Source organism: Chinchilla lanigera, unplaced genomic scaffold (assembly GCF_000276665.1).
Source record: "Chinchilla lanigera isolate Chin_1 unplaced genomic scaffold, ChiLan1.0 scaffold00047, whole genome shotgun sequence".
Taxonomy (NCBI): domain Eukaryota; kingdom Metazoa; phylum Chordata; class Mammalia; order Rodentia; family Chinchillidae; genus Chinchilla; species Chinchilla lanigera.
In genome coordinates, this window is record NW_004955448.1 from 7,687,668 (window position 1) to 7,700,560 (window position 12,893).

The window sequence follows — 12,893 nt, forward strand, 5'->3', positions numbered from 1 at the left end:
CGGCAGGAGGCGTCGCTCCGAGCCCGGCCGGACCCCGCGAGCGGCGCGGCGGCGGCGGCAGAGTTTGGGCCGGCGGTTTCCATGGAAGGTGTGAGCGGCCGGGAGTGCCAGACGACCCGGGCGTCACGAGGTGTGAAGGCTGGCGCGGCCGTGTCGCTCGCCGCGGCGGCCGCAGGAAGTGCCCTTCCGATCTTTATTTTTCTGCTGTACACAGTGATTGAGGAACTAGGTTCTAGTGGGCGCCCCGCTCCGTTTCCCGGTCCCTTCTCCCCAGTTTTGTTTCCGAGTTTGACGAAGAGCAGTAATAGGAAACGGTCTGTGCGCTCGCGTGTGTGCGTGCGAGTGTGTGCGTGCGAGTGTGTGCGTGCGAGTGTGTGCGTGCGAGTGTGTGCATGCGAGTGCGTGCATGCGAGTGCGTGCGTGTGTGGGGGGGGACACGTTTAAGTTAAATTGGTTCAGTGTCTGTTTTGCCTTGGAGCGGGGTGTGATCGCAGTGGCAGTGCGTGTGCGTGGAGGGAGGCACAGGCCGGCTCGGTGTGGGCAAGACGGGAATACCACGGTCTGTGCCAATGGTGCCTTGAGGCAGGAGCACTGAATGATGAATAATAACGCCTGGCCTGGCTGCTCTCCAGCTGATTTATGTCTCACGTCAGATCTCCCCTTCTCGGAGCTTTCCCTAACAATGCCAGCTCACGCTGAACTCTTCTTTTTCTACTTCTTTCTTTTGTAGTCGGATTTTTTCTTACATGCCATGCATGCGTACTTGTTTTTCTGAGTTTGATTATTATGCACTGTTTATCAATTAATGAATCTGTACAATTAGACCTTCAACACTCATTTTTCTGAGACTGGGTTTTTATTTTTTTGTTTTTGACCCACAGCCAAGAGCAAGGCTTGTAATGTTTGCTTTCTCTTCAGTAATTCAGTCAGCAAAATGTTTATGGAATAGCCACTGTGTGCATTGTGCCAGGCACTGCACTGACATCGACGGTGTATGCTTGATTCAGTCGTAGGCCTCTGCATCACAGATCTCTTTAGTCTGCTGTGCAGAGCATTAATTGCTCATCACTATCCTTCCTCACCTGGCATACTCTCAGTACATAGTTTCAATTTTCATTTTTTAAGACAGTCTCATCCTTCGAAGAACGCACTTTTTTGTTTCTTTCTGTAGTTCATTCAAATCCGGTGTGTGATTTTTCAGTTAACATGGCTTTATTTGCTTTTAAAAAATGAGTATGTGTAACTTTTCTAAAGAGAAGGACCAGGAGGCCCTTTCAGTATTGTGGAATTGTGTTTGGTTTCTAACACAGTATGCAGTGGTTAGTGGTAGAGCAAAACATTGAGTGGCAATGCTTTTGGCGACTGCAGAAGTAGGCCTTTAACATTCTTGGGGAAATATGTTGGAACTACCTGAATACAGAAATGCTTAACAGGCCTCTGGCTTGTCTCCCATTTGTAACATTTCAGTTGAGAGCCCGTTTCCTGTATACACCTTTACTCTCCAAAATCATTCATTATTTAACTTTGAAGTTTATCCTTCATTTGATGCATTTCTTTTCTCTATTAAGAAATTAAAATTTGGTCATGAGACAAATGATCGGTAAACTGTGCAGAGAGAACCACAGAGCTGGATGGGGCTGTGGTTTCCTTGCTGTTGTCACCTGAACACAGTTATTTGTACCGTCCTGCTCTAGCCCTACAGTGAGAATTCACGATCAGCTAAATTACAAACTCTTGTGTATTAAGTCTAGAAATAAATGCCAAAGGCATGTTGAGAGTCACTCTGTCTCGTCTACCTTTATCTGTTACAAGCCTTCAATGGCTCTATAGCTGCTTTGGAGCTTTCATTTCTCAGTAAAAGTTAAAATTAAACTGTAAAGACTGTAGCTGAAGAGTGATTTCAGAGACTCAGTACCAGCACAAAACAAAATTTCAAAACAAAGTACCGATGATTAATACATTGTGTATTGTTACTTTTAATTTAATTACTCAGAGTACGAGCTATAGGTATTTAATCATCCAAACAATATTAGCACAAACCTTTCTTTTCAGTGAACTAAGAAATTAGTATAACTGACTTGTGTGTGTGTGTAAATATACACTTTTCCCTTCATTTGTTCTTTCTCTTATCCCAGTTTCTCATTCCTTTGGAGCAGTTTCTTCCCATTTTACAATATCTATTGTACATTTTGTATCTAATTTACTCTTTCAGCTTCCCACGCTAGGGAGATAATATGATGTTTGCACAAGTGCATCTGGTTTATTTCACTTATGAGTATGGTCTTGAGTTGCATCCTCTTACCTATAAAAGTCTCCACCTTATCCTTTTTATGGCTGAATAGTACTCCATTGTATAAAAAGAGCACATCTTTTTTATCCATTCCTTGGCTGATGGGCATTTGGGTTGTTTCCAAGATCTGGCTATTACAAATAGCACAAAACATTTTAATGAATGAATGGGATTGTGTTTGTAAATGATTGTCTTTCTTCCTTTCCTGGTAGGATTTTTAGACTCTGAGGTGTACAGTTGGAGCTAACCCACATCATGGACATGGAAACCACTGAACCTGAGCCAGACTGCGTAGTGCAGCCTCCCTCTCCTGATGACTTTTCATGCCAAATGAGACTCTCTGAGAAGATCAGTCCATTGAAGACTTGTTTTAAGAAAAAGCAGGATCAGAAGAGATTGGGAACTGGAACCCTGAGGTCTTTGAGGCCAATATTAAACACTTTGCTAGAGTCTGGCTCACTTGATGAGGTTTTTAGATCTGGAGACCAGAATGCAGATGAGAGCAGCTTACATGAACCTATGGTGAAAAAACCCCTGGAAATCAATCCGTCCTGCCCACCCACAGAAAACAGTATGTCTGTTCTGATTCCTGATGGGACAGATGTTGGGGGCCAAATACCAGAAGCCCATCCTTCCACTGATGCTCCAGAACAAGTGGTTCCAATCCAGGATCACAGCTTTCCGCCAGAAACCATCAGTGGAACAGTGGCAGACTCTACAGCAGGACACTTCCAGACTGACCTTTTGCACCCAGTTTCTAGTGATGTTCCTACTAGTCCTGATTGCATAGACAAAGTCATGGATTATGTTCCAGGGGTTTTCCAAGACAACAGTTTTACAATCCAGTACATTTTGGACACCAGCGATAAGTTGAGTACTGAGCTCTTCCAGGATAAAAGTGAGGAGGCTTCCCTTGACCTCGTGTTTGAGCTGGTAAACCAGCTACAGTATCATACTCATCAAGAGAACGGAATTGAAATTTGCATGGACTTTCTCCAGGGCACTTGTATTTATGGCAGGGATTGTTTGAAGCATCACACGGTCTTGCCATATCATTGGCAGATCAAGAGGACGACTACTCAGAAGTGGCAGAGTGTATCCAATGATTCTCAGGAGCACTTGGAAAGATTTTATTGTAACCCAGAAAACGATAGAATGAGAGTGAAGTATGGGTATGTATTCAAATAGTTTATAAGACTGTTAAATAATCTAGAGAAAAAGAGGCTAAAAGCTTAGTATGGTGCTTTCTTTCAGTAGGAACAGGTTTTATTCTTTTTTCGTCTGTCATTCTTTTGGCTTTATGGTACCCTGATTTTTCATGGTGGTTGAATGCAGGCTATTTACCTAACCAAACAATGAAGGTTTTATGATTTCAACAATTCAGTTGTCATTCTAGTCAATATGCATGTGACTGAGAAGCTGCACATATATTGAGTGTTGTAAATCAAATACTATTTTAATCACACAAGAGAACTTGCTTTTGAAGGAAATCCATGGTGAATCTTATAACGTAATGAATATGTGATTTATTTAAGCTTATATTTTTGCATGTTGACTATCCGTTCTTTTTTTTTTTTTTTTAAGGAAAATAATACTTGGAGATTTTCATGATGTAAACATTATGAATGATTTAGAAGTTCTTCCCATATTTATGAATTATGCCAAAATGCATTAAATCTCTTCTTTCCTTAAAGCTGTGTATCACTGATTTTATAAAGTAAATTTTTCCACAATTCGAACTAATTTTTTTTTAATTCTGAAAGAATCTAGGGGCTGGGGATTTAGCTCAGCGGCAAAGCGCCTGCCTGGCAAGCGCAAGGTCATGAGTTCGGTTCCCGGTACCGGAGAAAAACCAAAAAAAAAAAAAAAAAATGAAAGAATCTTCACAGTGAGTGAAGGGAAGACTTAAGCTAGCAACTGTCTTTGAACTTTGGTTTGCAAGACATGTATATTCATACTATGTACATACACACATAAAGTTCTATTAGCATTATTGTCTAAGCAGGATTCATTGACAGAGCTGACATTTCCACATCTCAGGTTTTCTTCATTTGAAGGAAATGGTAGTTGCCACAGGTAAAGTTGCTAGTGTAAAAATGGTTATATAGAAAACTTCATATTTCTAAGTTGTTTCTCTGGTTAAAGTGTGTGATGTTAAATTGTATATGGGTAAGAGTACAGAATTAAAATTATAAAGGACTTCCATTTGGAGATCATGAGGGCAATCTGGCAGCGTCATATACTGAAAGATTTTGTAGTATACACTGTGTAGTACTGAGAAGCATGACGTGCAGGGAGAAAAAACATACTAAATATTCTAACCTAGAAATCAGGAGAAAAATTTCCTTGAGAGTCATCTTTGTTTACAAATAAGTACTCAAGTATCTAGTCAGCAAATGGTGGCTGTAAACCATTCACAAGTTGTCTGATTTTTGTGAGTTTTGATGCTAGCATTCTGTACTCTGACACATGCCAGAGCATTGTTGATACAATGTTGACATCAAAAAATGACATTTTTTTTTCTTATTCTGATTTAATATTGGATAAGTGGTTTGCTTTTAGTATTTCAGTATTTCATTCACATAGTACCCAGGTCTGCGTGTCTTAGCAATTTATCATGAAACTACAAGTTTTAGTCTAGTTTTTCAAAATGGAAACAACAAGCAAGATAAATTATGTAAGGCCCAAGTTCAAAGGAGTATAGGAGACCCTTGAGAAGAAAGTAAGGTCATATCAAGAATATGGTGTTCCTGAGTATAAATGTATTCTCATAATCTGTTAAGATTCTGCCTTGTTAGGTTTGCAAAAATCTTAAGAATAAAAGCTCTGTTCTTTTAACTTATTTTTGAACACCAACACTGGAAAGGAAAAATATTTCTCATTGTTTCTTAAAATTTTTTAAAATTTTTGTCCAAAATTTCCGTTGCCCTGAGCTAGCGATTCTGATTGCTAAGTTAAAGGCAGTTAATTTTATACACTCTTAAAGCCACCTTGGTCCTTTCATTTCCAGCTTGTAAAAACTCTGCATAACAGTGGTCTCACGTTTTCTTCTCATGAAGCAAATTTCCAGTCTGCTGAGTATTGAGCATCCTAGTGCATGAAGTTTCTGTTTGAATTGGTCAGCAAGCAACTAACAAGATTATTGTACAACACATTACATTCTGTTATCATGAGCAAGACAGAATAGTTATTTTGATCCCAGAAGATCCAGGAATTCTCAGGTCACAAAAATGTTGTGTATATTTATGCTTACATAGATACAGGCCCATAACGTACATTGTTGGATCAATTATAAGTGGGTGCTTAATTTCCAAGTCAGGTTTAATGAAGTAAACTAATATTTGTTTGACACTTAGTGAAAGTGTGTGTGAGTTACAGTTAGCGTAATTCTGTTGCTATTACATTGTAGTGGTTCTCTTCTGATAAAATAGTATGAACTGTTAATTACTAGAGAAGTGAAATTCTCAGTGAACTACAAGAAGAAATGTAAGATTGTAAATTGCAAAGTGTCAAAAATTAGGCTTTGGGGAAGTTGACCTGTGGTCATTGCAACCTGGTTTTCCTTGTATTCCAAAGCGATGTTGTGTTTCCTGGCAACAAGATGCAGATAACGGCATGTTGAGCCTTGCTGAGAGATTCACAAACAAGCTGGAGCAGCCCAGGTTCACATGGTTACCACATTATTTGGCTAAAGCTATTAATCTCTGTGGTCAGGCCTGTAAAGCTGGTCTATCTGTGTAGATTGCACATACCAGGAAGTGTGTGTTCAGCTGTGTATATGTCCAAGTTGGCTTCAGTAGTCTTTAGATTCAAGAATAGTGAATAATGAAGGGTATGTGGATTTATTCTACTTGTTTTCAGTCATGTACATGACTTAGTAAATCATTATATACTGTATCCATGATATTTTTATTGAGTGGAGCTTGGAAAGTTCACAGGTTCTGGGCCTCCAGCAGAGAAAAAAGTTCATAGTTTCCAAATTATGCAGATAAAAGACTTGATTTTTGATTTGCAAATGTGAGGGTTTATCTAAATTAGATATGTAGTATTCATTTTGTTCTTAGGAATGAAATTAGAAAGGAAATTTAATGAGATAAGTCCAGTTCCCTTCCAGCTCTTTGGTCAGGATGCTTAGTGAAAATACATTTTAAAGGTATTTTAATAATAAATGCTTATTGGGTTCATTGTCATGAAATTATGATATAATTACCTTTGCTTTCTCACTCTACTATTGTACACCTGCAGATATTTATTGCCAGCATCAACTGGAGACTAGTTGTATGTATGAACTGCCCAGATTTGATGTTGAGGCTTCTTTTGTGTAAGGGATGGGCTTTGAAGAATTTTCAAATTCCAAATGTGCAGTTGAGAAAACAACCCTGAATATTGAATTTTTTTTTTAATTAAGAAAACACAGGGGCTGGGGATTTAGCTTAGTGGCAAGGCGCCTGCCTGGCAAGCGCAAGGTGTCGTGAGTTTGGTTCCTGGTACCGGAGAAAAACCAAAAAAAAAAGAAAACACAGCCTGTAAGAGTTGAGGCTTTTATCCTTAGTAGAAGATGATGTTGAATGGCAGAACTAACCAGGTTTAATAAAGCCTCGCTAACTGGAGTACTACCTGGATAATTGAAATTGTGGAGACGCCGAAAATCTCTCGTTAGCAACTGAGATCACCAGTTGATTCGTGTTACATTCGTGTTGGAGAGTGTGCCAGAATTGACTTACAGTTACTGCGAGCGAACAGAAATGAAAGCGGGGGTGGTGGTGGTGGTGGTGTGTGTGTGTGTGTGTGTGTGTGTGTGTGTGTGTATGACACTGCGACCATATTTTAGAGGTTATCTGCTGATGATAATATGACCAGTGATTACTTCTAATTGTGAATTTGTTGTAGAAGATAGAGGTGAAAAAAAAATTACCCAAATACAAGGTTAATGTTTTTCAGAGTACAGTTAGTGTCTGTTGATAAAAAAGAGAATTTTACTTGCTTAAGACCTAAGCCTAGAGTATTACCATAGCCTGAATTACTGAGTAATTTTAATGGCTAATTGCTTTTAGTAGTCTTTTTTTAAAAGAAAAATCTGTCCAAGAAACAATACCATTAGATGACTTCACAGAAACTGTATGTAAGAGGATGCAGAGAAATCCATATTACCGATAATAGAAAGCCTGTCCTGTTGTCTGTATGACTTACAGAGTGAATTACTAAACTAGAGCACGCTCTTGATTGAACTGTACTAGAATAGTTAAATTAGCCAAGTTAGCGCTGGCCTGCACAGCTGTGATGATGTATGAACTAATTCATTATGTGTTATTGATAACACTGGAGAGAGGACAACAGCTGAAACTTACTATGCCTTGTGACTTTGTGGTATTTCTTGAATATACACAGCTGTATGAGTTTGAATTTATTTTAAAAATTCCTGCCTAAGACAGACAGAGCTCCATAAGCAAGTACTGTGTTTGAAGTGACTTTGAAAATATGTGCCTTGTGCTTTAGAGATAAAGCAGTCCAATGAATTTTTTTGTACCTCTTTATACTGTTATTTACATATGAAATAAAACTAATTGCCTTCTATCTGTACTAATCTAGGGAAGTTACTGGGTCTGTGTAGAGCTATCATGGGAATCAATAGCAATCATTCATTTATTCCTCTTCTGGCTTTCCATCAATAAGCAGATTGGACTTTTTTGAAGCAGCTGTCACCTGGCTTCAGGTTGGGGTCAGTCATTTCGTGATGTATTTATGTTAGTGAAAATGAACCTTCCAAAAAGCAAAGATTTACAACTTTCAAATCAGACATTTGGAAAAAATAGCTCATAAGATTATCTGGCAGTGCCTAAAAATAATTGCATAATACATTATGTATTTTATTATTGAGCCCAAATCGTTTAATTTTCATTGTAAATAAGAAAGAGAATAGTATAACGGTTGAACATTTTTTAAAAACTTCATTTTTCACATAGTGGGTATGCAAAAACTTCTGTTTTTGACTAACAGTGCTGTGTGCCCCTGTAAATCATATTTCCTATTCCTATTTCTTTTTTTTTTTTTTTTCTGTACTGAGAATCGAATTTAGGGCCTCACGCTCTCCAGGCAAGCGCTGCACCATTGAGCTAAATCCCCAGCCCCTCCTATTTCTTGTTACACTAGAATTTCTAGATTTACATTCTACCATAAAGCAAAGGTAAATTCATAAATTCTTCTATGAGTTTCTGATCATGGCCTGTGATCTTTAATTTGTTCCAAGTTTGGAGGCTCTTTCTAAAATGTGAAGCAGTATGTAGTACATAAAAACCTTAACTACTCCAGGAATGCCGCTCAAATCCAGCCACTTGAGACTGTGATTATTTTTCTGTGGCCTCTTTTATTTCTTAGCCCCTGATCTGAGACCGTAAGATTCTACATTCTGGGGCTGGGGATTTAGCTCAGCAGCATAGCACCTGCATGGCAAAGCGCAAGGCCATGAGTTCGATTCCTGGCAGCAGAAAACAAACAAACAAAAAAAAGATTCTACATTCTGTGATGATTCTGGATTTCATTTAAATTAAGACATCAGGTCCTCTTAACCTAGATCAGCATCGTTTAATAATTGCCAGTCTTGTGAGTCGTGGAAGGAAAACGACATGTAGTTTCAAGTTTTGTGATGATTATTCTGCTACAGCTTTCTGAAAGGCTGGTTCAAACAGACACTGATAAATTTTGAAAGAAACTGGATTTGGTTTTTGTTCTATGTGTGTTTCATTGTTCTGTTTTGTTTCTTTTTTGAGATGGGGTCTTGCTATGTAGTTCAGGTTGGCTTTAAACTCACCATGTAGCCCAGGTTAGCATTGAAGGAGATAGCAGTCCTCTTGCCTCAGTCTTCGGAACACTGGGATTATATATAGGTGTGTACCACCACAGCTAAGGAGAAACTTGGCTTTGTAACAGTAGTTTCTCTTTTCAAGCCTGGGAGTTTTAATATAAAGTGAGTGTAAGAGATTTTGTACCTTTGAAAGATAGCAGAATACTGAAGATTGACCTATTTTCTGTTTCATTCTGGGTTTGAAATTGTTAGGTAGTAGTCCGATCTCTAGGTGAATTGTCCTCCGTAACACCATAAACATTGACTGTACAAAGCAGTAAAATACCTCTAAAACATAGCACTTTTAGGAGCAAACATTTTATTTATTTACTTAGTTTTTTTTGAGACAGGGTCTCACTATGTAGTTTAGGCTGGTGTCTAACTCAGGGTGATCTGCTTCAGCCACCAGAGTGCTGGGATTACAGACATGTGCAACCATGCCCAGCACAAACTTGAAGGAGTTGCTTAAACTAAATCCTGCTTTTAATATATACCTATTTTTATATTTAGATTATTTATGGCAGTGCTTTCTAGGGACCAGGAAGTACACCATCTACAGACTCAGCCTTCTTTAAAGTATTAATCGTTGTTAATAGTGGAATTTGAAACTGTAAGTGGTAGGTTCTGAAGTACATTTTGTGATTTTTAAAAGTGAAGGATTTTATGGAAAATAATTTATAAACTTGGTATTCTGTAAATTTTTATAGTAAATCCCTGCTAAAGATAGTGTTACAGATTTGATATAACCAGTTCTGTGACCAGGAACTCATATGTCAGAAGCTGATGATATTAATGAATAGGTAAATGTCAAACTTCCAGTTTTCCTTGCTGATGTAGCTAGTTACTGTTGGCAAGACAAGCATAGTAGAGTGTTAACCGAGTATTCCTGTTTGCTGTTTCCACACAACAAAATGCGTCTGGCTCTTCATTCTTTCTCTACTCAGTACTATTTACTTACTGGTAACACCCACTTGACCAGTAAAGAACCTTTGCGTGGTTATCACAATGAAAGGATAAAGTCTTTAAAAAGATCGATTACTAGAGTAACCACTCCCTTTCACAGTCTACAGAAACCAGTGACTTCCCAGTATGTGTGCCACAAAAAATTTACTTCTCAAGACTTAAGTTGTCCGAGAAGCAAATTTGTATTCTTTACACAAATGAAAGTCCTTTGTTTTGGTGTCATTGCTCCTGAATGAACGTAAGGAAGGATTTGTGTTGTGTTGATTGAAACAACACTTCTCATAACGATTAGCTTATTCCTACAGGAATTTCTCTTTATTACAATTAGCTGCTTTTTTTTCTTTTTCTTTTTCCATTAACTAACTGTCCCTTCTCGTTAAACATACAGACACAGAGTTCTTTGCTGCTTTACTAGCACTGAATAGTCAGTAAAGAATGTCGGGGAGGGGAGCCCATGGGTGAGCTTTGCTTGGAGGCGGGTGTGTGTTTTCAGGCTCTTGCCTGCACCCTGTGATCTTCACAGCTCTTGCAGCTGATCAGGGTGTAGAGAGGGCAAAAAGCACAAAATACCCTAAATAATTTCCTGCTGCGGTTGGTCTTTGGTTTCTGACTGTCACCTGGCGTAGCTCTTTCATTTCCAGGCATTGAGAAAATAAAAATAAGCACTGAAGAAATGACTTGCCTCTCAGAGTGTAATTACTCATGCTAATAAAGACATCCTTGAGTCTGGGTAAAGTGCATGAGACAGAAGGAGCTTTGCTTGTTTGCTTTATGGTATTTGGATTATCCAAATGCTGCCAGACATCAGTAGCATTTTGTAAAGTGTTACTAAAAAAGTTTTAGTTAACTAATCAATGAAATTGAATCTGTCAGGAAAACTTGGCTTTGTAGACTCCCTCTCTTCCATAAAAAGTTACTAATGTTAAGTTATGGTGAAGGGTTTTGTGATTACAAAGCCTAGATTATAAAAGAAATTCTCAATATCTTTTCCATAAAGTTTTATTTGATAAGTATATAGTTTTATAACTTCAAATACAAAATAGTTAAAAGGTGTTTACTCATCTTTTGGTTCTTAGCACCAAATACATAATAGGCCGTCAAGGAGTGTGTTTCCAGATCTCTTCTTTATCAGTTAAGTTCATTTGGACAAAATGGAAAAAAAGACAAGGCCAAGTAGGAGAAAATTCTAAATAAAACCTCTTTTTGGAGGAGTTGTTTATAATTTAAACATCAAACCTAAAATAAGATAACAGATTATATCTTACTGGAGATTATTAGAGGATGTACTTGTGGTAATTATTTATAATTAGAATTTCATTTTATGAAAATGAGTTTGAATTAAAAGTATTTGAGAACACATTTTTTGGGTGGTTTTTTGTTGTTGTTGTTGTTTTGTTTTTTCCGGTACCAGGAATTGAACTCACGACCTTTCGCTTGCCAGGCAGGCGCTGTGCCGCTGAGCTAAACCCCCAGCCCCTCGAGAACACATTTTTAAGCAGTTCTTCGCCTATATAGAGTATTTTATATGTATTTATATTTGTTTAGAAAAGTTTTATAAACTTCATATGCTTTAAATACTGTCAGATTAGAAAAGTTAATCATTATGTATTCCTTGAGTACAGAACAGACTCTTTTTTATTGTCAGCTTAAAGATAAAATAGAAACTTCTTAATCTTTAAAACTATCTCACTTAAAAGAGTATTTGCTCATTTTTGTGACTGCATAGTTTTAGAATAAGGCATGATACAGTTTTTAAGCATAATTTTTAAAAAACTATCGTGTGCTTTCTATCCCAGCTGTTTCTATAGAAAGTTTCACTTCCTAATTGGACTACAGTTGAGAAGTTTGCCTCACTTATTGTTACCTTCTGCTGGTCTCAGGACATGTGATTGAACTTGGATCAAAGTTAAGGCTGTATGACATTTCTGGTATCTTCAGGGTACAAAATTTAACCCCATGCCTCCATAAATAGATGGCAGTGAGGTCTCCTGATCTCATAAGTGTAACTTTTATTTATGAAAGATTTTAGGCTTACCCATATCTTTATTTTATTTATTTATTTATTTATTTATGTTTTTTTCCGGTACTGGAAATCGAACTCATGACCTCACGCTTGCCAGGCAGGCTCTGCGCTGCTGAGCTAAATCCCCAGCCCATAGGTTTACCCACATCTTATTAGAAAGTTTGTGTGTGTTCTTTGCTTTGTTCTATAATTCTGTAATTAAAAGAAAACCCAACCAGCTTAATAGTATTTTGTTAGCTTCTTTTCCTTAAATGGACATTGTAATTTGCTTCTATTGGTTGCATTGGTGGAGGTGGTGAGTAAGGGCTTCAGTATATGATCTTATAGCAAAATAGGTGGATGCAGGCAGCCATGTCTTGATATCAAAGCTTTTTTAAGCTGTGTTATGTTTGTTGAGTCCCCCACATTCTTCTGGAGAATATACAATTAACACAGAGTTAGAACAGGCTATTGTTTACTTCAGGAAATTTGCCTGCCTCCCTTTTCTCTCCTTAGCCTTCTTTGACATCTTTCCCTGTTCTGTTTTAGAATGACTTTAAGACCACAGGTTAGATGCCTAAGACTTTGTAAATCAGACTTGGTGTTTGGCACACAGATAAATGTGATTCCAGATAGCGTACTACTCAGTAACTGACTACTTTCTTTAGAAATTCACCCATTTGTAAGTCCCAGGTGGGACCAAGGGAACAGCACAAGTAGCCAGAATTTTCTCTAATTATAATACTTGTAAAGAGTTGATCCAGCAAAATGCATAGTATTTACCTACCTCACAATCT

The 12,893-nt window shown here is 37.9% G+C and overlaps 1 protein-coding gene across 1 annotated transcript in view; it reads left to right on the forward strand.

Annotated features, from left to right (window-relative positions):
- Positions 1–12,893, forward strand: part of Tiparp (TCDD-inducible poly(ADP-ribose) polymerase) — a 28,814-nt gene continuing 15,921 nt past the window's right edge. Inside the window, exons 1-2 of the mRNA XM_005393080.2 lie at positions 1–130; positions 2,503–3,462. Of these exons, the coding sequence (XP_005393137.1) occupies positions 2,546–3,462 (917 nt within the window). The 5' untranslated portion in view covers positions 1–130; positions 2,503–2,545. The remainder of the gene's footprint in view (positions 131–2,502; positions 3,463–12,893) is intronic.